Genomic DNA, 21,959 nt, shown 5'->3' on the forward strand with positions numbered 1-21,959 from the left:
GTCAAGCGTGTTTCTTTCAAAAGTCATCGAAAAAATCGTAACGGTTGCAAGGCTATGTAAGATAATCTCTTGTATCTTCTTTATGCCAAGAAAATATCGACCGTGAATGCTAGCAAAATACCTACACACACGATACGTTTGTACAACAATCTGCTGTGGACAAAATATAGCACGCATGCGCAAATATTCATTACGAGAAATAGAAGCAAGTTGCATGCATCGGTTGCGCGTCGCACCATGGCGCACCACGCCACTGTACGCCACTGTACGCCACCATGCGCCACCACGCAATGCCACTGGTCTGTCTAGTCGCATCGGAAATAAAGGAACAGGAAACGAGAAAGGCGAGGAGTTGGGAAAGGGAGAAAGAGATAGTAAGGGAACAGAAAGAGAAAGAGGAGGAAAAAATATAGGTAAAAAGAAAGCGAGAGAGTTCCACCGACGTTGGTCGACGTCGAAGTAATCGATCGATGAGCGAACGGAATAAAACGCGAAAGGTTTACGGTTGCGACCGCGAGATGTCAGAACTCGAGGATGCTAGGAGGACAGGGAAACGCCGTGCGCGGCTCGCATCGTCCGTCAGAGTAAACACAAGCACGAGCATAGGCATAAGCAAAAGCAAAAGCACGAGCACGAACTCGGGCGAGAGAGGCGCCTCGTGTTGTACCGCCGCACTGCTCTACCGCTGTACCACCACCGCCAGTCTGCCAGTAGTGGCAGATATTTTTTGACGAGTGTTTAGACAGAAAAATATTCAAAGGAGAAAGCAAACGGCGAAACAGCAAACAGTGTCGGGAGAGTGAGAGGCGAGGCGACGCGACGCGACGCGACGCGCGACCATCAATCGGACAAAGTAATGATATGTGTGGAGGATATAGAACAGCGGTGAGAAGAGGGCATCATCGGTGAGGACATTGTCAAGACGCTTAATGTGCGCGGTGCGGGCGCGTGGTACGCTCGAGGCGGCCACAAATGAAGAAGAGGGAAGCCACGGCGAGGGTGGTAGAGAGGGAAGATGTCGAGTGGCTCGGCCTCAAAGCTTGTGAACGGTCAGAATAAGAAGGAGAACGTTCACGCGTACAAGTACGGGAACAGGAAGGGGAACGAGAGCGGCGCTGCTGGCAGCACTGCCTCTTCCATAGTTGTTCTCGCTGGTGGTGATACTAGTAACAGTAACAGTAACAGTAACGCTACTACTCTTGATGCCGCTGCTAGAACTCGTGTTGATGCTTCTAGTATTAACATCGCCGACAATTTTGGTAGTGACAGTGGTAATGATAGAGCCTGTTTCTCTGGTAGTTGCGGCGACGGTGACAGCGGTAGTAATAGCGGTGTCTGTGTTATCGGCTTGACCGCCGGGGGCGTCGTCGGCAGCGTGGAGTACCACGACGTAAACTCTGCTTTCAAGGCATCGGATCATCTCGACGATCTCAACAATCTCGATAATCTTGAGGAGTTCGAGGAAGAGGAAGAGGAGGAAGAGGAGGAGGAGGAGGAGGAGGAGGAGGAGGAGGAGGAAGAAGAGGAAGAAGAAGAGGAGGAGGAGGAGGAGGAGGAGGAAGAGGAAGAGGAAGAGGAGGAGGAGGAGGAGGAGGAGGATCAAGACGATCAAACCGAGACAAACGACGAAACGGAGCTGTGTGAAACCGAGTTTCAGGACCCGTACCCGGGTACGTGTATCGAGGCACCAATCGTTAATTTGACCGCCACCACTACCAACGCTACCGATACCACCACCACTACCATCTTTACTATCATCGAGCACGACGATCAAACGACCACGGCCGTTTCTGCCGCTACCTCTTGTTACGAGGGAGACGAGGAAGAGGACAACGAGGAGGACGACGACAACATGGTTGCGGCGATGAACGAACACTTGTCCACCACGTCGGCCACCAGCGGCGTTCGGAGTAGCACGGTATCGACGACCAGTACAGCTGCCAATTCCGTTCTCAACCAGAACAACAACAGTTGTTCTCGCAATGAATTCCAGAACGTCGACGAAAACGGCAAACCGGCCGCTGGAATACTCAGTTTTCCCTGTGATTTCGATCACATGTACGCCAGCATGACAGACGGCGGAGCCCCGGCAGCTGCCACTGCCACCTCCGCACTCGGTGTCAGCCCTCTTCGGGGCAACGAACCGCGTCAGAATGATTTGACGGAGGTGAAACACCTCAAGGAACTGTTGCTTCTTCATCTCGATTTGATCCAACAACAGTCCGAACAAATCGTTACCAAGGATAAACTTTTAGCAGCACTTCGACAAGAGAACGAAACGGTACTCTCTTTCCTTTACAATGCAAGAATTTCTTTTCCTTCTTTTTCTTTTGCATTTTCTTTTTCTTCTATATTTTGTATAACGTCGTTTAAAGCCTTTTTCGTGCCTCGCTATTATCGTTATCGTTATTGTTACCGTAATCGTTATCATTACCATTATCATTATTGAATTGTCATTAGCATTATTGTTAACACCGTTACTTCTACTTCAGTCGACATTCTCGCCGAACCTTTCACGGATCATGATTATCGAGAATTCGTTTCGAAAAGCGCGCATTCTAAAATACCCGCGCTTTTATCTGTCGCGCGTCTCGGTGTACGCATCTGCTTACTACATGCTACTACACTACTACTACTACTACTACTATTGCTTTTGGTTACGTTTTCCCGGTTGTTGGACATTGGACCTGTTTCCGTCATTGGTCAGCCAATCGTGAAGGCTAGCCGCAACGTTGCCACGGGATGGCGCTGTTTCGGAAAGAATCGTATCTTCGAAATACGGAGCACGTTACACGTTTCTGTTCGATTCTCGCGCGCAATCTGCTTTGGCAATGACGGCACCTTCACAATGGAAAATGGGAGATTCTTTATGAGAAAGGACTTTGTGGAAGAATTTTATTTTAAATCACTCAAACATATTATTACTGCTGCCGCTACGTCTTGCTAAGCCTACGTGTGATTAATTGTGGAAACAATAATGCCTGGAATTCGGAAAGAAACCAGAATTCGACCGACTTGTCGTTTGTTGACAGTAAATAGAGATGTTCGATCGAACACTACATAATTTATGCGATTGTTTACCCTCGGACACTCCCGTTAGCGTTAAATATGAAAGCGAACTTGATCCGCCAAGTTTCCCTACGATTCTGCTTTTTAAGTTCAGTTGTTGCTACGTTATTTCACGAATACAATGGACCGATCGACTCTTTAATTATTCGACGTTTTTTAAATAGTAACCTGCATAGCTGTGCAACACGCAATGTTTCTCTTTTGAACGTTATTCAAACATATAATTCAAATATATGTATATTTTCTGTCTTTTTACAAGTCAGGACAATGCAACTCCTAACGCTGTCAAAGTTCTACCTATTTGGTTTCACTAACAAGTGAATATTTATGTTATAGCTTAAACTACGTTTAGAACGTATGGACAGACGTGTGAACTTACAAAAATTGAGATCTGAAAATAATGAAAATTCCATTACATCGGAGCACATCGAAGCGTGTTCTCCTCCAAACATCAATTCTGTAAATGTGCCATCGACCAGTGAGATTCATAGGAATGTTCAGACGGAGAACAATAATTCTCAGTATAACGAAAGCTTTAAAATACGTTTGAACACTAGCGGTGGAATTACCACCGTCAAACAAGAACCAAACGATAATCAAGGCAAACTCGAGGCAAAAATAGAAACTAGTAGCGATAGTAGATTAGAATGGGAAGAGAGAAAGAAAAGGAGATCGGACCCGATACCATTATCCAGTGGAAGCAAAAGAAAAAGGGGTGTTTCGTGTTCGTCCACGATCAGCAATGATACTTCTTCGACGGTACAGGACAAGGTGTTGGCCCACGAATCGAATAGAAAAGGAGATAGAAAGGGCAAGCTGTTAGCAAAGAAACAATCTTTTCTTACAACCGAAGAACATTATTATACAGCCGTTGGCGACTCTAATTATACGTTAAGTTTGAAAGAACCTAGTCCTGTGGAATGCGATACCTCTTTGGAAGTACCAAATTGGAGAGTAAAAATATATACAAGCTGTTATACGATGGAAGGAACTGAAAATTTAGACGATGAAATTTTCAATAAGAGACATTTAAAATTGGAAAACGATGAACGGAGAAGAAAAAGGTGGGACGTACAAAGGATAAGGTTTGTATCTGGTGATCGTTGAAAATAATAGTTTTTTATCATTTTTTTTCGTGCTTATTACAATGTCATATCGTAGCGCGCATTACGCGAAAACGACTTGTTGTTGCAGAGAGCAGAGGCACATAGAAAAACTGAAGCAGAGGCAAGAACGTCAAAATCATCAAGCTACCTGTTACAATACAAATCATACAGGTCCCTGTCCTTCCACGGTCGAAGAAGAAGCTGTGTCGTCGCTATGGCCTGATATAGAACAAATACAAAGTCTACAAGTGGATGCCCAATTACCTATTACCGCATTTGGTGCTCCTATTCCTAGTTTTACTCCAAGGTAAATAGAAACGTATTCATTAATTTGTTCGTTCGTTCGTTCGTCGTTCGTTCGTCGTCGTTCGTTCGTCGTTCGTACATTCGTTCGTTCGTTCGTTCGATCATGCCATGGTTAATTACAATGAATTTTACAATTACAGCGAATTTTCTTTACCTTGGTCAAACATGCCACGATCAACTAGTCGGCGTCCAAAACGATCGACAGGTAGAAGAAAATCTACTCGGAGATAAACTTTTACGCGACGACAGACTCGACTACCTTTGTCTTATTAATTTTTAATCTTTCTGATAGACTTGCTCCCTTATATTCCCGTTCTCTTTTCTAACATCATATTCTTTATATTACTTGAAATAGGGGCACCAAAGATATTTTTATTACCTTTTTTAAAATACAATTCAGGAAAGATAATCATAACTGATAGGAGTACCTACCACCTTTTTATTTTCTTCATAATTGTCGATAAACCGTTCACTTATTGCGAAAATTTGTTTCAGAAAATACTGATTTTGCGATTCGTTTCGTTCAATTCGGTTGAAAGAATCATTTTATTCGTACAACTACGTATATTGTTGCAATTTGATAAAAACATACATTATTCATTCATTTGATTTTAATTAGTATTTATTATTTATATCTGAAATCTCAATCGGAATTGTACAAATTATTATAATAATAATAATCATCATTAACTTACACACGCTCAGATCGCATGTATTGTGTTTTGCAATAGTTTGTATAACGTTTCATTTAAAATTTATATTTCGATTGAATTGGGAATATAGAAATATGCAGAAACGCATGCTGCAGATACAAAATTTGAAAATTAATCTGTTGCGACCACACGCGAGCGAACAATACGATCTATCTCAGATTCCTCGTAGCCCCTTTTCTTTGGTCTCGAAAGGACAAAATTTTGGTAAAGGAGAAAATTCGTACCAATGAAATTGTCCCATAACTATTTCCAAAAAGTACCAATGGTACAAATGTATTTATTGTATTAAAATATTTATTCTTAAGGACTAGAATACTCTTGAAACGGTGAAAACACATGTAGTTGATAGAATAGATCTTAAAAAATTCAAAACCATATTGAATCAGATGTTTGCAAATCTTATTTATTATTAAATAAGTTTCAAGATAGTACAAATCCGAAAGTTTCAAAGAACATTAAGTCTGTGTTGAAAAGCAAATTCTACTCAATATGATTTTGAAGCGTTTAGAACGTTTACATTACGATGTATTCCGATAAGCATCTCGTGCGTCCATCCGGTAAATTATCTCAGCTATGTTGCACCCTTTGTGGACCATTTTTGTAGTATAATAAACATAAATTGTCTAATTATCTATGATAGGTTTAAAAACATTCATAAATATAACCATTGTCTTCCTAAAATGTAAGGAACTACATCGAAAAGATTGTTTGTAAATTCTTTCGGAATTGTATATAAGAATACGATTATTTGAAAATTTCAAATATATATGTACGTATGTATGTACGTATATTCAAATTTTCAAATAATTACGTAACGATTAAAGGAACATTTTCTGCATTTCATTAAAAAAGACAACAAAATTGATCGCGTTTCTTATCACACGAAAACGGTATGAATGAAAGAGCTGTATTTATGACAGTTATAAGTTATAACGTGTAGGAATTGCATAAATGATAGTATTTTAAATTGTTGTAAATTTCAAGCGACATTTGAGAGAAACTATTTATTTTGTTAACTCATATTCTGAGATCGTTAGATTCAGAATACGAGTTCAGCCGACTGCTGTGCAACAAATTTGATTAATACAATGGTTCGCGAATGTGTTAAAAATAAGTATTACAGTTAAGGGAACACATAGCTCTCGATAAGTAAGTAACAAACAAGTAATGTAAAAGATATAACTTCCATTCATCGGCCATGATGACATCATAAACCACTTATGTACATATATAAAAGATTCTACGTTACTTGTAATATTTCATTCTTTCATATGTATAAATATTGCGAAGGAAAAGGGGTTACGACGTCCAGTTATAGAAAGTGCGCGCGGAAAATAGAAATTTAATTAACTTTTGTCATTCATTTTTATTCGATTATTAATACTGTTTACCACGCAACTACATACATATATCGTCACCAAAATATTGTATCGATGCTTTAAATTTTGAAAAATGTTCAACTTCACTCGTTTACAACTTATTCTAACATTTAAATTATTTAACGTTTTTTCGATACAGACAATTCCCAAAAATTCTCAGGAATACATTACATATTCAAGTTATATGTATATAAATATGCAATACATTCATACATTACAAACATTCAAACAGCAAACATATATGTATGTATGTATACATGTATATACATACGTACTACATAGATACATATATCTTTCATGAATCTTTCTCTTTTTATGTAAATTTTACCGTTGCATTTAATTCTGATTTTTTGCACGTATTTCGGTAAAGGTACTAATCTCTACTATTCATCTATCACATTTAGTTGTACATATTACTTTGTTTTATACTACGCGACAATTGACGAGGTACTCGATTTAACCGTCCATGAGAAGTATCTGAATTTCATGAACTGAAATGCTCGACGTTGCGACACGGTAAATATAGCACTAGAATTTGTAAATAAAGGAACATCTTTCCAATTAAATGTTAGTTTTGAGTTTCTTTTTTATTTAATACACGTGTGTATCTATCAATCGAGCTCTACCGAAATATATACATATAAGAGTATATATACGTACTCTTATCCGAGGATTTATTTTTGTAATATCCTGATATTAAAATACTCTATTATCTATAAAAATTTCATTCAAGTTCTCTACTAGACGATGATGTATGTAAATAATACGAGATGATTCGATAATGGAACGTTTAGATACCAGAGTATTATACAAATAAATGATCGGATACGGTCCTATCTTTCTTTTACATTGAACAAAGTAAATGGATTTTGTACAATTTGTGTCTTTGTTAAACAGTCTTTTATTGTTATCCAAAATTTTCTCGAGTGTGTATTGAAAATACGTAAAAAATAACATAACGCATTTTTATACAAACTTAATGATCGATTGTTTAATTCCAATGATTTTTATTTATAAATTGTACTTAATACATATATGTATATGTAGTAGAAAAAGAAATAGGTAACCATTCACAATTCCAGTATACAACTGCGTTATATCGTTTGATTTGTTATCGCGCGTTGGTACATTTGTCTATAAAAACTTGAACAATTAAATCTTTAAATTTGGAATCGATGAGATTTCCAACTCCTACAAATTGCAATCTTCGGGATCTGTATTCTGTATACATATAAATGCATTCGTACGTAAGTACATACATATATGTGCATACATACATAGGCAGTACCTACAGGCGCGCGCGCGCGCGCGCGCTCGTCATCGTTCATACGTAGATACATACATATATGTATATGAGTATATGACGTTTATACATTTATCTCCGATTGTGTATGTGAGACCATGTGCATACGTTTACGCAACACGTTTACGTATGTACGCGAGTATAAATAAATACGTACATGTTTCGAACTTAATCGAATTGAAATATAATATATGTAAAATATATTTATTAAATTACATAATATATAATACATATATTATCTCGGCATTGCATATACAGGATGTTTCGTAACTGCATGGTGGTTCAATAAACGTGGAAAATACGTAATCGCTTTAATAATATGAAAAAGAAACCTATTTAAAACTATATAAACTCAACAAAGGTTTTCGATGCGATTAAAACAATTACGATGGAATCAAGCCCCGCTTACGAAATGTTCTGTATATAGATAATACGATCGAGTTACATTTTAGGAATAAGAGATATTGAATAAATAAGATTATTTCGTACAGCATGTCGACATTTTTTGTCAAAACCAGAACCGGACTGTGATAGACGATTATAGAGGAATGAGTATAAATTAGAAACACTTTCTATGTACGATGGACGGCCCCGATTCATCGTACTCCTGCTTCGAGATCCACATTTGCTGGAAGGTGCTCAAGCTGGCTAAGATCGAGCCACCGATCCAGACCGAGTACTTCCTTTCCGGAGGCGCGATTATCTTGATCTTCATCGTAGACGGTGCCAGTGCCGTTATTTCCTTTTGCATCCTATCCGCTATACCTGGATACATGGTGGTACCGCCCGACAACACCGAGTTCGCGTACAAGTCTTTACGTATGTCGACATCGCATTTCATGATCGAGTTGTACGTTGTCTCGTGAATGCCACACGATTCCATGCCCAAGAAACTTGGCTGAAACATCGCTTCTGGACACCGGAAGCGTTCGTTACCGATTGTGATCACCTGAAATCCGATGTTTCTTTCATCTCTTTCCCATTTCTCTTCTTAATTTCTCTTCTAATATGGTTATTTTCTTCGATAAATAAATACAATATACGTGTGTATGTATTTATGTATTTAATTAAATGGTCGTACCTGGCCATCTGGTAATTCGTAGCTCTTTTCCAGAGCGCTCGAACCAGCCGCTGTAGCCATTTCTTGTTGAAAATCTAAAGCAACGTAGCACAATTTTTCTTTAATGTCTCGGACAATTTCACGTTCGGCGGTCGTTGTGAAAGAATATCCTCTCTCCGTCAAAATCTTCATAAGGTAATCCGTTAAATCGCGACCAGCCAAATCCATACGTAAAATCGCATGCGGTAATGCGTATCCTAAATAAAGTAAAGAAAAGATGGTACAGTATTTGAATAACATCTAAAAACACGAGTGTACAATGTATGATAGATATATGTGTGTGTGAACAAAGTATTCGACAAGATTCTTCGTACCCTCGTAAATCGGCACCGTGTGCGAAACTCCATCACCGCTATCTAATACGATACCGGTAGTGCGTCCTGAAGCGTAAAGTGACAAAACCGCTTGTATAGCAACGTACATTGCTGGAGAATTAAATGTCTCGAACATGATTTGTGTCATCTTTTCCCGATTAGCTTTTGGGTTTAAAGGAGCTTCTGTCAGAAGTACGGGATGTTCTTCTGGAGCGATTCGCAATTCATTGTAAAATGTATGGTGCCATATTTTTTCCATGTCGTCCCAATTTGTCACAATGCCATGTTCAATTGGATATTTAACTGTTAAAACACCCCGTTTGCTTTGAGCTTCGTCTCCTACGTAACTGTCTTTTTGCCCCATACCAACCATGATACCCTGTATCATTTTTCCCAAATGAAATTCAATTAGATAATGGTACAATAAGTTTAGGGGTGGACGGAGGGGAGGAGGGCAGAATTTTCACCCGGACACACAATTTTTAATGTTAATCTATATGTGAACATTCTTTATACATACATACATACTATGGGCAAGACCAAATATTTAATGCTCTATCGTTGTATAAATATTTAGCATTGTTTAACATTAGAAAAAAGTAAAGTCTGCTAATTTTCGCAGAGAAAAAAAAGAATAAGAAGCAATCTATTGTACCTGATATCGTGGCCTTCCCACAATAGAAGGGAACACTGCACGTGGAGCATCGTCTCCTGCAAATCCTGCCTTGCACATTCCTGATCCATTATCAACTACCAAAGCTGCCACATCGTCGTCACACATTGTAAAATTTAGTTGGTTAATTTTTTCTTATGTATAAGGAAAGCAAAATTCAATTATTTATCGAAAACAAGGAAACCTTCTTACACGATTCTAGATTTAGTACTTATCTCTCAACAGTACAATGACTTCTCCAATATTGTTTCGGTGAAAGAATGGAGCTGCTTTATATTGACTCCCCCTCTTAGTCTGCCTCTGCCCACTCGTGCCTATATTTTATACTGTTGCTTATGGTCTAGTAAACCAATTTGTGCTGAAAATATAATGCAGCAAATCATTATTATTATTATTATTATTATTATTATTATTATTATTATCATTATTATTATTCTTATTGTTATCTGTTTGATCATTTATTTAGCAGATCTTTTACAAATTCCTTGCACACGTATGTAGGAAAAAGTTCTATCCAGTACTTTACTACTCTTGTTAAATAGAAAATACTATGTCCAAGAGATTGATTTAAAAGTTGAACAGATCTTTGAAATTCGTGTAACTGTACTAACACCGCATCTGATACAAATGCTGAGACGAATACCTTATAAGAAAGTTTAATTGGTTTTTAATATATGCCAATTAGGCACAGAGTTCGTATGAAGTAGAGCATAAGATTATTTCCTTGTCTCTTTGGTTCTGTAAGATTCTCTTAAGAGAAGTAACTGGAAGAATATACGCGCGTATTGATATCCCTCGCTTATATTTAAGATCCTATAAAAATAAGTAGGATCGCTTATTAAAGAAAGCGAAAACCAGCTTAAGCAACTGAACACGAATGAATTCGTTTAGGTTACAGAATGCAATTTGTTGCAAGATGCTATCGAAATAAAAACATCAGAAAATAAAATGATTTATATACCATCTAGAATCTTCTATCTACAATAATATTTTCGCCATGACAATTGTAAGTCTCGTGTCTTACTTAATCATTTATTTAGTAATTATAATCTAGAGATTACATCAACCACGATTACAGATTTGTATTTTCAAGTCAAGTACTTTACATTGTACTAGATTCTTCTTTGATATTTGAAAAGTGTACTCACCCGTATAGAAAAGAAGATATATGTACATACATGTTCACGTTTGCTTCAACTTCTCGAATTGGTTTCAGTTTAATTATAAATTTAGTTATAAGAAATTAACTTGCTGCCATATTTGCAGAGAGTAGATGTTTCGGCACGCCAAGTCTCCCAGAATTAACGCATTTTCAGAATTCACTGTTCCAGAGAATAATCACTGGGCAAAGGACTCATTATAATCGGTGTATTACATTTCTTAATTAACTGTTCGACTAATGCTTATAATTAGGCCGTGAAATTAACTACCTAGCTCAGTCTTAATTTGCTGTGTGTATCCTATTTTCAACAATTTCTTAGAGTGCAATATACATGCACGCATAGAATCAACTATTCTATCGTAGTATTAGTAAAAATCGAAGGTTTTACTGATAAATTAATGAAAAAATAAATGAATGGATAAATAGATAGATAAATAAATAAATAAAAAAATAAATAAATAAATAAATATTTCTTTTTAATTTATAATTCTGAAAATTTTATATTTACAGGTAAACGTACATACAAAATAGGATAACATTTTACAAATAAAGTAACTGTTCCTTACATAACAAATTTCATTTATCCCACAGACCAATCTCTTTCATTCTCGTTTGAAAATACTTTTCTAAAGCGTTAGCACATCGATAATATTCAGTGTCCGGGCTATTATACAAACGACAATTAGTAAAAATTCGAGTCATGTCGGCAATAAATAATCTTCTTGTCACATAGTATCGCGCTTTTAATCGATCGCTCATGGTCTTCAGATCTAGAACATAAGAGTCAAGTGTATTGGCCTGTATAGTATAGAACTGCATGTAATTAGCTTATCAAAGTTATTCTTATATTGCATTTACCCATGGGATATTTAATGTGATCATAATAATCTGGCACGTCGTTTTTATCTACAGGTTTTAAGAAAGGCCACGCCGTACTATGATTTTTGACACTGTTCAAAACGTTTTTCAAAGCATTATACAACGAATCGGTAATGTCTAAGCATGCCTCCATCGGCTCCGGCCCTTGAGTCCCTTTGGCTACTCCCCTTGTTCTCGTTTGAGCGTAACTTTTCCAACCGGTTTCACGAATACCAGGAATAGATTCAACAGGAATTCCTCTGACACCTTCTTTGAAACATGTCAAACCGGGATGAACCTTTTGTATTTCTTGTTGCCTTTGATGAATCAGTTTTTTAATAATTTCTTTTTGCTTCCTTATAACAGCCGTAAACTCGGTGTATACGATCTTAGCGTTCAATTCACAGTGCATCAATGTGGCACCTTCGTAGTCCTTGATATATCCTTGATGCATCGATCGAGGTATCTTAATATCTTTGCTGAAACCTTGCTTTTTAAAATATCCAATTGCAAATTCATCGGCGAAAGTCAGGAAATGCAATATATCATTTTTGATGTGATAATCTTTGAGCATGTTCATTAAATGTGTACCATAGCCTTTAACTTGTTCTTGACTTGTGACAGCACAGAATACTATTTCTGTAAACCCCTGAGAAGGAAACATTCGGAAACAAATACCACCGATTGGTCGACCATCTTTTATCAGAGCCAATGTTTTGTGTTTTCTAAAAATGCAAGATAATTCTAATTGAAAATTCGAAAGGTATCCATAAACAAACTTGAAGATTTTTCAGATATTTTTCATACTTACGGATCAAAAACTAATTGAGATATATACTCTTTTGGCATTCTAGGCAATTGATGACTAAATACATTATGCAATCCAATTAGCCAAAGCATAGTTTGCTTGGACACTGGCTGTGTCAAACTATTCCCGACAACGTGAAATTCAATAATTTTTCTGCTTTCCTCGATCTTAGCAGTTTCATCTCTGGGAACATTAGGTGGAAAAACTGCATCAGGTCCGCACATATAGTTAGGATCATTGATAGTCGCTACAATTTCAGCTACAGTTTCTTCTGGTAAATCTTCGAAAACTTCTTCGTTTCTTCTTCTTTTTACGTCTGTACGTCCTTCGGAATGCGACCTTTTTTCATGAACTTTCTTCATACCAGGACTTATATTAATCGTTGTGTAGTTATCTTTGTCGTTTGGAGTAACTGTAACTTTTTCAAATTCACCAGTTCTTCTTCCTTGACTTGGTTTCGATTCTAACGCAGTTTGTAAATAAGTAGCAGGCACTTGTTTAAATTCAGGATCCCAGATCGGCGAATTATCAGCATAAATTTCTGCTTCCAACAACGACAGAAATCTGGAAATAAAGTATTCCTATTCTATAGATAATCCTATTCTAGTAGGATAGACGGAAAAGAAAAAAATGTTTCAACATACTTAGGAAAATGCGTTAGAACTATCACTCTCTTCTCTGGTGCCAATTTATCTCGTTCGCTATGACACTTATCTAATAATTGTCTAGAAACTGGTTTAAAGATGGCTTGAACAAAGGTTCGACCAAATACCAGAGATGTGTCGTAATGAGGTAAAGAATCACAAAATGCTGGTATATGGCAAAAAACCAACCAACGTGTATGATTAATTTTATAAGCAGGAGCATCCTCCACGCTAATCGTTCCTCTTCTAGCACTAAGCGGATCAAAGTTCCAATGATTTAAACAATGTAAAAACATCTTCGCCATGTCGCACATTGCTTGCATGTCTCTTTGCGGCAAATGCCCGTATTTATATGCTACAAAGTTCATTACCGCCTTCGCTATACTGGGTCTTTCGAAGGGTGGTTGCCCTAAAGGACCTTCTATCGTAGGTTTTGTCATGGACTGTATACATTTCTGTAAGAGTTTATACAAATAAAAATAAACTTTTTTGGTATCTGGATCTTCTTCCTTTTGTAATCCCAAGAAAATATTGTCAGCATCGATAACCATACATAATAATTTATTGATTTCCTCTTCCGATTGATTAGTTAAATGAGAAACATGATTTTCTAAAACGTGTGTACAGCTTTTGCAGGGATCAAAAAAATTAATGATAGGTTGTTGCGAGTCAGTTTTAGGGGATTTTATCAGTAATTGAGGGTTCTTCCAGCCTATACATTTGCAATCTTCAACTTTACAAGCACTGTAAGCTGCAATTTTCAATATTTTTTTCATTTGCGGCAAATTTAACATTTGCTGCTTTCGTTGTTGTATTCTTTGAAGACTATTTTGTCGGCTACTTTGTTCTTGAGGTCTAACAGCATTAGGTTCTCTACTATTCCCAGCATGTTGGGATGTACTAGTCACAGATTGATTATTCTCCTCTATGGGCTGTAATGTTGTATTGCGATTCGTTTCCTCGGCTGACATAATTTGGCTAGAAAAATCATTATATACATCACCACTATGTATAGTAACATCAAACTAAAAAAACCCAACTATAAGATTACAAAGAATTTTTTTCGTTTGTTATGACAAATTTTAATTTTCAGATTACATATCGTAAATTTTACGAGAAAGAAAAGTTTCTATAAAAGAATGTTACAATCTGTGTGGCTTTATTAAACGTACTTTTTAAATACAGTCTTTAATAATTGTTAAATAAAACTTAAATTACAAGAACCACAATATAACAGCGAAATTTACAAATAACGAAAACGTTTGCACAGTAAAGTGTCAATACAAACAATATTACGATGTACAATTATAAGAAAAATGTTCAAACAAAATATTATCTACTTTTTTCTGCGATACACAGTCTTTGGTCATTGTTTACATTATGTACTGTGAGCACATGCTTGAAGTTAGCTAACAAAATCGTAAAATGCATCCAATGCAATTCGACGCTTCTCGAAGAAAAAAAGTGTGACATCTAATTCTACGTGAACAGATTTATACTCAATATCAACACAGTCAATTCTTCTGAACAATTCCGTACCCTTGGATTACTTTTTATCAGGGTTTTATGCCCTAATTTGTCCACAATTAATATTTTTAGGCGGGCGACCCTGCAGGCACCTGCACGCCTGCATACGCCTGCTCCGCGCACAATTGTGCATATGCGATATGTATTGTATGCATGCACTGTGTGGACGATTGTGACGCCACTTTCGGAAAAACAATGAAACTACCATCAGGGTCCACACAGCGCCAATTGGGGTAGTGATGAAACACTCAACTATTAGACAGGTAATTTAGCTAACAGTTTGTGCGTTTTGCCACTACGTGTAATGGCGTTGTGAACACCATAGAAAAAAACGCGGTAAATTTAAGATGTTATATGTGAAAAATCCATGCTTAATTAATCCACCCTAATTAATGAATACATGGAATGTAATTGAAAAGGTCATTTCTATATATTTTTGTCTCTATATATTTCCCCACCAGCATCTCTTAGCTTTTGTGAGCTTAAATTAAAATAGTAGATAATCGCACTTTATGGTAGGATTATTTACGTAATCTCAACGAAAGAACGTAAAACAAAATGATTACATAACAAATTGTCAACGTCAGCGTACTTCTTGACATATGGTAAAGAGAAATGTGAAAAATATACGTTGTCAACAATACGTGTGTATACAATATATTCGTTCGAAATGTGTAAGAACTTTCAGATGCATATACGATACGATAAAAGATATAACTATCTGAGCAATGTGCAATTAATAAAATTGTGTACGTAAGTGCACACACGCATACATACATACATATATTTGTTGAGTACCGTTTTCGCTACCATATTAAAGTTCAAATATCGCCGCGCTTTCCAACGTTTCCAATTTCTAGCACACAGTCTCTTCGTCTTCTTTCTTCTAGAGGGCCCATCGCGAAGGACAGAGAAATCAACTTACAAAAACTGACAAAAACGATACACATAGACACTGTTTATGCGTAGGTAGGTCCAAAATTTCGGGGTCACGCACAACGAATATTGAAGATTTTGAAAAGAATTCCTCTATTGTAAAAACGCCTGTAATATATAATACATACATATGTACAGCAAAGATTGTCATGTATGTATATATGTATGATCCGAGATTTTAAAGTTCTCTCTTGTGATTTTGATCAGTCTTCAACATTATATTTTGTTTAAGATATATTACAAAATTTTGTTTCCAACACGATTTTTGTATTTTTATTACGATCCAATTTTCTAATTGTTCGAATGTATACGATTTTGATCAAATATTATCGTTTGATTTTAATATCGTTCAACACATTCAAAATCGTTCGAAACACTAGTGTGAACAGACTCGTTTTAACGCGGATACATTTTCTCTTTTTCCCTTTACATACACGTTGATTGAAAGGTCTCCATGATTCTTGTGTGCTCATTGTGCAATACTATTGTACATACCATTACAATCGTTTTTGCTAATCTTCGTAAAATTGTCAAGTGGTCGGAATCTTCAAGTGTAAGAAGTACGATTTTTTGAAAGATTCGACAAGAAATAACTTAACCATAGTTGGAATATAATTATTCGTCAGTATAATAAACGATACGAAAGCAACAAGCAAAATTATTTTTTATTTATTATTCTCGTATATACAGCGAAAGTTATTCTTACAGACACGTGTGAAATCGTGTGAAGATTATGGCTACGTGGGATGGTTCGTATTCTGAGCCGGACGATCAACATTATTATTTATACTCCGATCAAAATGTTGCCGCTTCTACAACTGGAAGCTGGACGTTTTTTCCTAACAATGTGAGTAACGATTATACACGAGAAAATCGTGAATTTTATGTACAAAATGATTCTGTGTTCCATCAAAATTGTCCAACAACTTTGTATCATACAAATACAAATGTGATGTCCAACATTGTGTCGAGTGGTAATAGTTATCAGGAAGATTTAAGAAATACCATCGATAACACGCAGACACCAACTAATGTACAACATTTACCAAAAAATGTTACGCCACAAAATTACTTTGTACCCACCGCTGATTATTGGAGAAACGATTATGATGCGAATGTACCTAAGATTAAACAGAGTTACGCAGAAGATATGAAACAAGTTGCAACTACCGTGACAAGAGACTCAAACTTACATGCCACAGCTCGAGAGTTTGTGCCAAATCTAAATGCCAAATCTGCCAATAAAAAGTTTGAATCCCAAAATATGGGAATTCCTTGTTCTATCAACCGTATCGATTCTTATACCAAAGATACGAAGCTTACGGAAGAAGAAATAATGATTAACAAACATTCTGTTGACGATGCAAATAAATATGAGCAGAAACAATATGAAAACAAAAGGAATTACAAGATCAAAGAAGGAGGACAACAAGATCAATCTTATAAAAGAAATAGATATACCAACTCTTATCATCAGAGAGGCAGAAGTTCTTACAAGTTTCAAGGTAATAAATATTATACTAATAAGCATTACTCTGACAAATTGCAAACGAACATACAAGATACACCAAATTTAGACAAGGAAGAACCATGTTCCAGTATAGATACGAATCTGCATAAAAATAAAAAATTACCAATTGAAAACAGAAATAAAAGGAACGCTACTACCAAAGACAATAATGCGCAGTCGAATGGCATTAAACAATCTAATAATGAGGACAAAGAATTTATGTACGCTAATATAGGATCGAAACAATTGAACGCGTACCATAAGAACATAAGGAAATATCCATATAATGCTAGACATAGTAGGGAAGAATACGGTTATAGAGAAAGAAGACATAATTATCAAGGGCAGAACGAAACTTGGCAAGTTTGTAGTTCAGAAGATAAGCATCTGGATAGGAACGGACAAATATGCATTTACAAAGATCCTAACGACACTAATCAAGATATTAGCGAGGAAACTAATAAAATTGGAATAAAGGAAACAAAAGAAAAAGGATATAGTTATCAAGGACGTAATGGATTGAAAGAACACAGAAAAGGTGATAAAACTGAGACATTCAAAGAAAGGGATAGAAATAAAAATAATATATTTGATAATAAAGAAAAGGGAAATGAAAATTGGAGAAATAAAGCAGAAATTACTGAAAAGGGCTGTTTTCAAAAACGAATACAAAATAGAAGACCTCTACTTGGTACGTATAGAACTTAAATGAAACAAATTAGACTTCTGTAGAATATATTCCAATATTTTCCGATTTAGACGATGATGCGAGTCAAAAAGAAAGACTGACCGATCAATTGAACAGAGGACAATTAGAATGTTTAGTGTGTTGCGAGTGTATTAGGCAGAACGATTATATTTGGTCGTGTTCTAATTGCTATCATGTTTTACATCTGAAATGTGTCAAAAAGTGGGCAAAATCTTCGCAAGCGGGTAAGTGGTTTATGCGATAAGCAACAAATCGATATTGTATTCGTTGGACCATAAGTATCCAAATTTTTTGTAGAGAATGGTTGGAGATGTCCAGCATGCCAAAACGTAAGTATAACAATACCTGACGAGTATTTCTGCTTCTGTGGTAAGACAAGAGCCCCGGAATGGAATCGTAGAGATATTGCACATTCTTGCGGAGAAGTTTGCGGTAGGACATTATCAAAAAATACTTGTCCTCACAAATGTACCCTTCTCTGTCATCCTGGATCTTGTCCACAATGCATAGCAATGGTAACAAGGTACTGTGGCTGTGGTAAAACATCGCAAACGGTACAATGTAGCTCGCACAAGTTATTGTCGTGCGATGCTACATGCGATAAGGATTTAAGTTGTGGTACGCATAAATGCGGAAGAAAGTGCCATCACGGCGAATGTCCAAATTGTGAGAAGACAGTTGAACAAGGTACAAAATTTAAGTGTAATAACAATTTTGTAACTTTGCTAACTTTAACACGTCCACGACGGTGCTACTATTTGAGTTTCTCGGTATGGGGCGGCTGACTCGAATAAACATTTTCAACATACTCATGATTACGCGCACCATAGCGATACTCAAATACATATTTGGTGGTGGCTTCGTTGTCCGATGAGAAAGACCGTGATCTACTGGTGGTACACACGGTACGTCCAATGAGGTATTTGAGTGTGAGCCACTGGTGGTACACGCGGTCCGATAGAATATTCAAGCATAAGCCACTGCTGAACACCGGCGTGAACGTGTTAATGTATGTATTACTATGACAAGCGTAGAATCAATATAAATTTAATTTCAGAATGTTATTGTGGTAAAGACAAAAGAACAATTATTTGTCAAAATAATATTTCGCTTACATACTCTTGCGAAAGTGTTTGCGGTAAATTATTAGACTGCGGTAATCACACGTGCACAAAGCTATGTCATCCAGATGCTTGCGAGCCATGTAGTCTGACCCCGGAGAAAGTGACAACCTGTTGCTGTGGACAAACACTGCTGACAGACAAAAGACAAACTTGTTTAGATCCAATTCCGATTTGCGACAAAGTATGCTCGAAAAATCTAAAATGTGGTCAGCCGAGTAAGTATTTCAAAACCAGATATTGACCGGTCGAACGACAGATATCGTATTTCATGAAGACATAAATTTTCCTTAGACAATCCTCATGTATGCAAAGCAAAATGTCATAAAGGAGATTGTCCTGTTTGTGATTTAACTACAGACGTTAAATGTCGTTGCGGAAACATGGATAGAGAAGTAGCTTGTAAAGATTTAATATCGAAAGCTGACGATGCTCGATGTGAAAAAAGATGTACAAAAAAAAGATCTTGTGGCAAGCATAAATGCAATCAGTTGTGCTGCATAGAAGTAGAACATGTTTGTCCGTTAATGTGTTCTAAAACTTTGAGCTGTGGTAAACACAAATGTGAACAAACTTGTCATAAAGGTATTGTATTGCATCCTACTCGTGATAAGAGTGCGCAAATGAAATTTTAATATGGCAAGACTTATAACGATTAGCAAATTTATAATTGTTGTTTTAAAACTTTTTGATTGTATGCAACAACTAGATTGCGGATGTTTTCTGCTGCTTCAAATTATAAATACTCATTTTTGTCACGACTGCATAAAGTCCGCATCTTAGTAATTAACATAGGAAATATTATGTTGCTAATGCAGGAAGGTGTCAACCTTGTTGGCGTAGTAGCTTCGATGAATTGTATTGCGAGTGTGGAGCTGCTGTGATATATCCACCAGTTCCCTGCGGTACCAGGAGACCTGTTTGCGACAGGCCTTGTTCTCGTCAGCATTCCTGCGGACACGAAGTGTTTCACAATTGTCATAACGAGCCTACATGTCCTCTGTGCACTGTTCTTACTCAAAGGTGGTGTCACGGCAAACACGAGCTACGTAAAGCTGTACCGTGTTACGTTAATGAAATTTCATGCGGTTTACCATGTAATAAGCCTATTTCTTGCGGTCGACACAAATGTCTCGCTATTTGCCATCCTGGGCCGTGCGAGAAACCTAGACAACAGTGTTCTCAACCGTGTACCATTCCAAGAGAAATGTGTGGACACATTTGTGCCGCTCCATGCCACGATGGTAAATGTCTAGATACGCCGTGCAAAGAAATGGTGAAGGTAATAAATTGCAGACATGTACACACATGTGCACTTGACATATTATACATGTACATATAGTCGAGTACGTAATTGTTTTCTTTTTAAACAACAAATACTATTCTACGTAGGTAACATGCCAATGCGGACATAGAACTACTTCTCGTGCTTGTGCAGATAATTCGAAAGAATATCAAAGAATAGCGAGTAACATATTGGCTAGTAAAATGGCTGATATGCAGCTAGGTCATTCGGTTGATTTGGAAGAGGTTTTTGGTCAGGGAGCGAAAAAACAGAATCAATTGAAAACATTAGAATGTAACGACGAATGTAGATTGATAGAACGAAATCGTAGATTAGCATTAGGTTTGCAAATAGTAAACCCAGATTTGAGTGGAAAATTAATGCCACGATACAGTGATTTTATGAAACAATGGGCTAAGAAAGATCCACTCTTTTGTCAAATGGTTCATGAAAAGTTAACCGAATTGGTTCACTTAGCAAAAACTTCGAAACAGAAATCCCGTAGCTATTCGTTTGATAGTATGAATAAAGATAGACGTCATTTCATTCACGAGTCCTGCGAGCATTTTGGTTGTGAAAGTCAAGCATATGATCAGGAGCCTAAAAGAAATGTTGTTGCTACTGCTGTAAAAGATAAGGTAATGCCTTTCTTTCTTTCTTTCTTCTTTCTTTTTCTTTTTGTAATGATAATATAATGATGTTATTTTAATCAATTCGTTGTAGTGTTGGTTACCAAGCTACAGTTTATTGGAAATCGTGCAACGAGAAAACGGTCAGAGAAAAGTTCCTGGTCCAATGTTGAATACTTCAAGATCCGATGGATCTGTAAAGTAAGTATTTCAGAGAAATAAATAAGTAAGTTCGTTGATGTTATATTGATTTTATTAATGTTTTCTTTTCTCTGTTAGAACGATATTATCACTGCCCACAAAAAAGAACCAAAAAATGGAGATGCAGTCGAATACAAAAATGCCAGAGCCAGAACCAGAAATAGATTACTTTGACTACAAAGGCTAATATTGTTATTGTACATACATATATCATGTACAGTGTAATACGAATGATACAGTTAGTAACACGATCTGGAGAAATTAGTGTTGCTAGGTATAATTAATTATTATCTGTTCTTCGAAAGAATATATCTCGAGCGATAATAGCTGCCGATCTTACTCCTATTATTTAAGATTAGCAACACAGGAGTACAGTTACACAGCCAACTATTATGACTTCAGCTATATTTTTTCGAAAAACAAACCATAATCGTTTCAGTATATTCTTATTTGTAAAGCGTCAACACTTGTAATACAATATACGTGTAAGTTGTTAAAACTATATTTGAAATATCGATGTACTGAAATTGAAAAAATTAGATAATAACGAGAATAAAATTATTAAAATGTATATCATTCTTTTACT

At 36.5% G+C, this 21,959-nt stretch overlaps 4 protein-coding genes across 9 annotated transcripts; 2 read left to right on the forward strand and 2 right to left on the reverse strand.

Annotated features, from left to right (window-relative positions):
• The first annotated feature begins 241 nt into the window (after positions 1-241).
• Positions 242-7,144, forward strand: LOC117227561 (uncharacterized). The gene is made up of 4 exons (XM_076521811.1): positions 242-2,281; positions 3,406-4,154; positions 4,264-4,482; positions 4,622-7,144. Exons 1-4 carry the CDS (start codon positions 1,016-1,018, stop codon positions 4,710-4,712), a joined length of 2,325 nt encoding a protein of 774 aa, XP_076377926.1. The 5' UTR covers positions 242-1,015; the 3' UTR covers positions 4,713-7,144.
• A 920-nt stretch (positions 7,145-8,064) lies between these two features.
• On the reverse strand, positions 8,065-11,467 carry LOC117227556 (actin, clone 403). Its single transcript, XM_033482924.2, has 5 exons — positions 11,132-11,467; positions 9,966-10,341; positions 9,311-9,689; positions 8,958-9,193; positions 8,065-8,825 (listed from the first exon to the last, which is right to left on the reverse strand). The coding sequence occupies exons 2-5, from the start codon at positions 10,089-10,091 to the stop codon at positions 8,436-8,438; spliced, it is 1,131 nt and encodes a 376-aa protein (XP_033338815.1). The 5' UTR covers positions 10,092-10,341; positions 11,132-11,467; the 3' UTR covers positions 8,065-8,435.
• A 133-nt stretch (positions 11,468-11,600) lies between these two features.
• On the reverse strand, positions 11,601-15,205 carry Gcn5 (Gcn5 acetyltransferase). 3 transcript variants are annotated; one of them, XM_033482886.2, is made up of 5 exons: positions 14,796-15,205; positions 13,456-14,433; positions 12,815-13,375; positions 12,004-12,728; positions 11,601-11,915 (listed from the first exon to the last, which is right to left on the reverse strand). In XM_033482886.2, exons 2-5 carry the CDS (start codon positions 14,424-14,426, stop codon positions 11,722-11,724), a joined length of 2,451 nt encoding a protein of 816 aa, XP_033338777.2. In that variant the 5' UTR covers positions 14,427-14,433; positions 14,796-15,205; the 3' UTR covers positions 11,601-11,721. The 3 variants fall into 3 exon arrangements, with proteins under 3 accessions (XP_033338777.2, XP_033338776.2, XP_033338778.2); XM_033482885.2 differs by having other exon boundaries at positions 14,995-15,203; XM_033482887.2 differs by lacking the exon at positions 14,796-15,205 and adding an exon at positions 14,628-14,788.
• A 594-nt stretch (positions 15,206-15,799) lies between these two features.
• stc (nuclear transcription factor, X-box binding stc) lies at positions 15,800-21,944 on the forward strand. 4 transcript variants are annotated; one of them, XM_033482880.2, is made up of 10 exons: positions 15,800-15,951; positions 16,627-18,119; positions 18,188-18,361; positions 18,435-18,824; positions 19,195-19,476; positions 19,553-19,843; positions 20,077-20,540; positions 20,651-21,181; positions 21,267-21,373; positions 21,452-21,944. In XM_033482880.2, exons 2-10 carry the CDS (start codon positions 16,652-16,654, stop codon positions 21,558-21,560), a joined length of 3,816 nt encoding a protein of 1,271 aa, XP_033338771.2. In that variant the 5' UTR covers positions 15,800-15,951; positions 16,627-16,651; the 3' UTR covers positions 21,561-21,944. The 4 variants fall into 4 exon arrangements, with proteins under 4 accessions (XP_033338771.2, XP_033338773.2, XP_033338770.2 ...); XM_033482882.2 differs by having other exon boundaries at positions 15,946-16,069; XM_033482879.2 differs by lacking the exon at positions 15,800-15,951 and adding an exon at positions 16,089-16,539.
• The last annotated feature ends 15 nt before the right edge of the window (positions 21,945-21,959 follow it).

This window comes from Megalopta genalis, chromosome 5 (genome assembly GCF_051020955.1).
Source record: "Megalopta genalis isolate 19385.01 chromosome 5, iyMegGena1_principal, whole genome shotgun sequence".
Taxonomy (NCBI): domain Eukaryota; kingdom Metazoa; phylum Arthropoda; class Insecta; order Hymenoptera; family Halictidae; genus Megalopta; species Megalopta genalis.

What these genes read in the sequence shown, in the direction of transcription:
- LOC117227561 (XM_076521811.1), top strand. Translation starts at nt 1,016, where the DNA reads ATGTCGAGTGGCTCGGCCTCAAAGCTTGTGAACGGTCAGAATAAGAAG. An exon ending in TTCGACAAGAGAACGAAACG is followed by an intron (nt 2,282 to 3,405) that starts GTACTCTCTTTC and finishes TTTATGTTATAG; the next exon opens with CTTAAACTACGTTTAGAACG. An exon ending in TGGGACGTACAAAGGATAAG is followed by an intron (nt 4,155 to 4,263) that starts GTTTGTATCTGG and finishes TTGTTGTTGCAG; the next exon opens with AGAGCAGAGGCACATAGAAA.
- LOC117227556 (XM_033482924.2), bottom strand. Translation starts at nt 10,091, where the DNA reads ATGTGTGACGACGATGTGGCAGCTTTGGTAGTTGATAATGGATCAGGA. An exon ending in TGGGAAGGCCACGATATCAG is followed by an intron (nt 9,690 to 9,965) that starts GTACAATAGATT and finishes AAAATGATACAG; the next exon opens with GGTATCATGGTTGGTATGGG. An exon ending in ACGAATTACCAGATGGCCAG is followed by an intron (nt 8,826 to 8,957) that starts GTACGACCATTT and finishes ATCGGATTTCAG; the next exon opens with GTGATCACAATCGGTAACGA.
- Gcn5 (XM_033482886.2), bottom strand. Translation starts at nt 14,426, where the DNA reads ATGTCAGCCGAGGAAACGAATCGCAATACAACATTACAGCCCATAGAG. An exon ending in GTTCTAACGCATTTTCCTAA is followed by an intron (nt 13,376 to 13,455) that starts GTATGTTGAAAC and finishes CTTTATTTCCAG; the next exon opens with ATTTCTGTCGTTGTTGGAAG. An exon ending in TCTCAATTAGTTTTTGATCC is followed by an intron (nt 12,729 to 12,814) that starts GTAAGTATGAAA and finishes TTGCATTTTTAG; the next exon opens with AAAACACAAAACATTGGCTC.
- stc (XM_033482880.2), top strand. Translation starts at nt 16,652, where the DNA reads ATGGCTACGTGGGATGGTTCGTATTCTGAGCCGGACGATCAACATTAT. An exon ending in TGAGAAGACAGTTGAACAAG is followed by an intron (nt 18,825 to 19,194) that starts GTACAAAATTTA and finishes ATTTAATTTCAG; the next exon opens with AATGTTATTGTGGTAAAGAC. An exon ending in CTACTGCTGTAAAAGATAAG is followed by an intron (nt 21,182 to 21,266) that starts GTAATGCCTTTC and finishes AATTCGTTGTAG; the next exon opens with TGTTGGTTACCAAGCTACAG.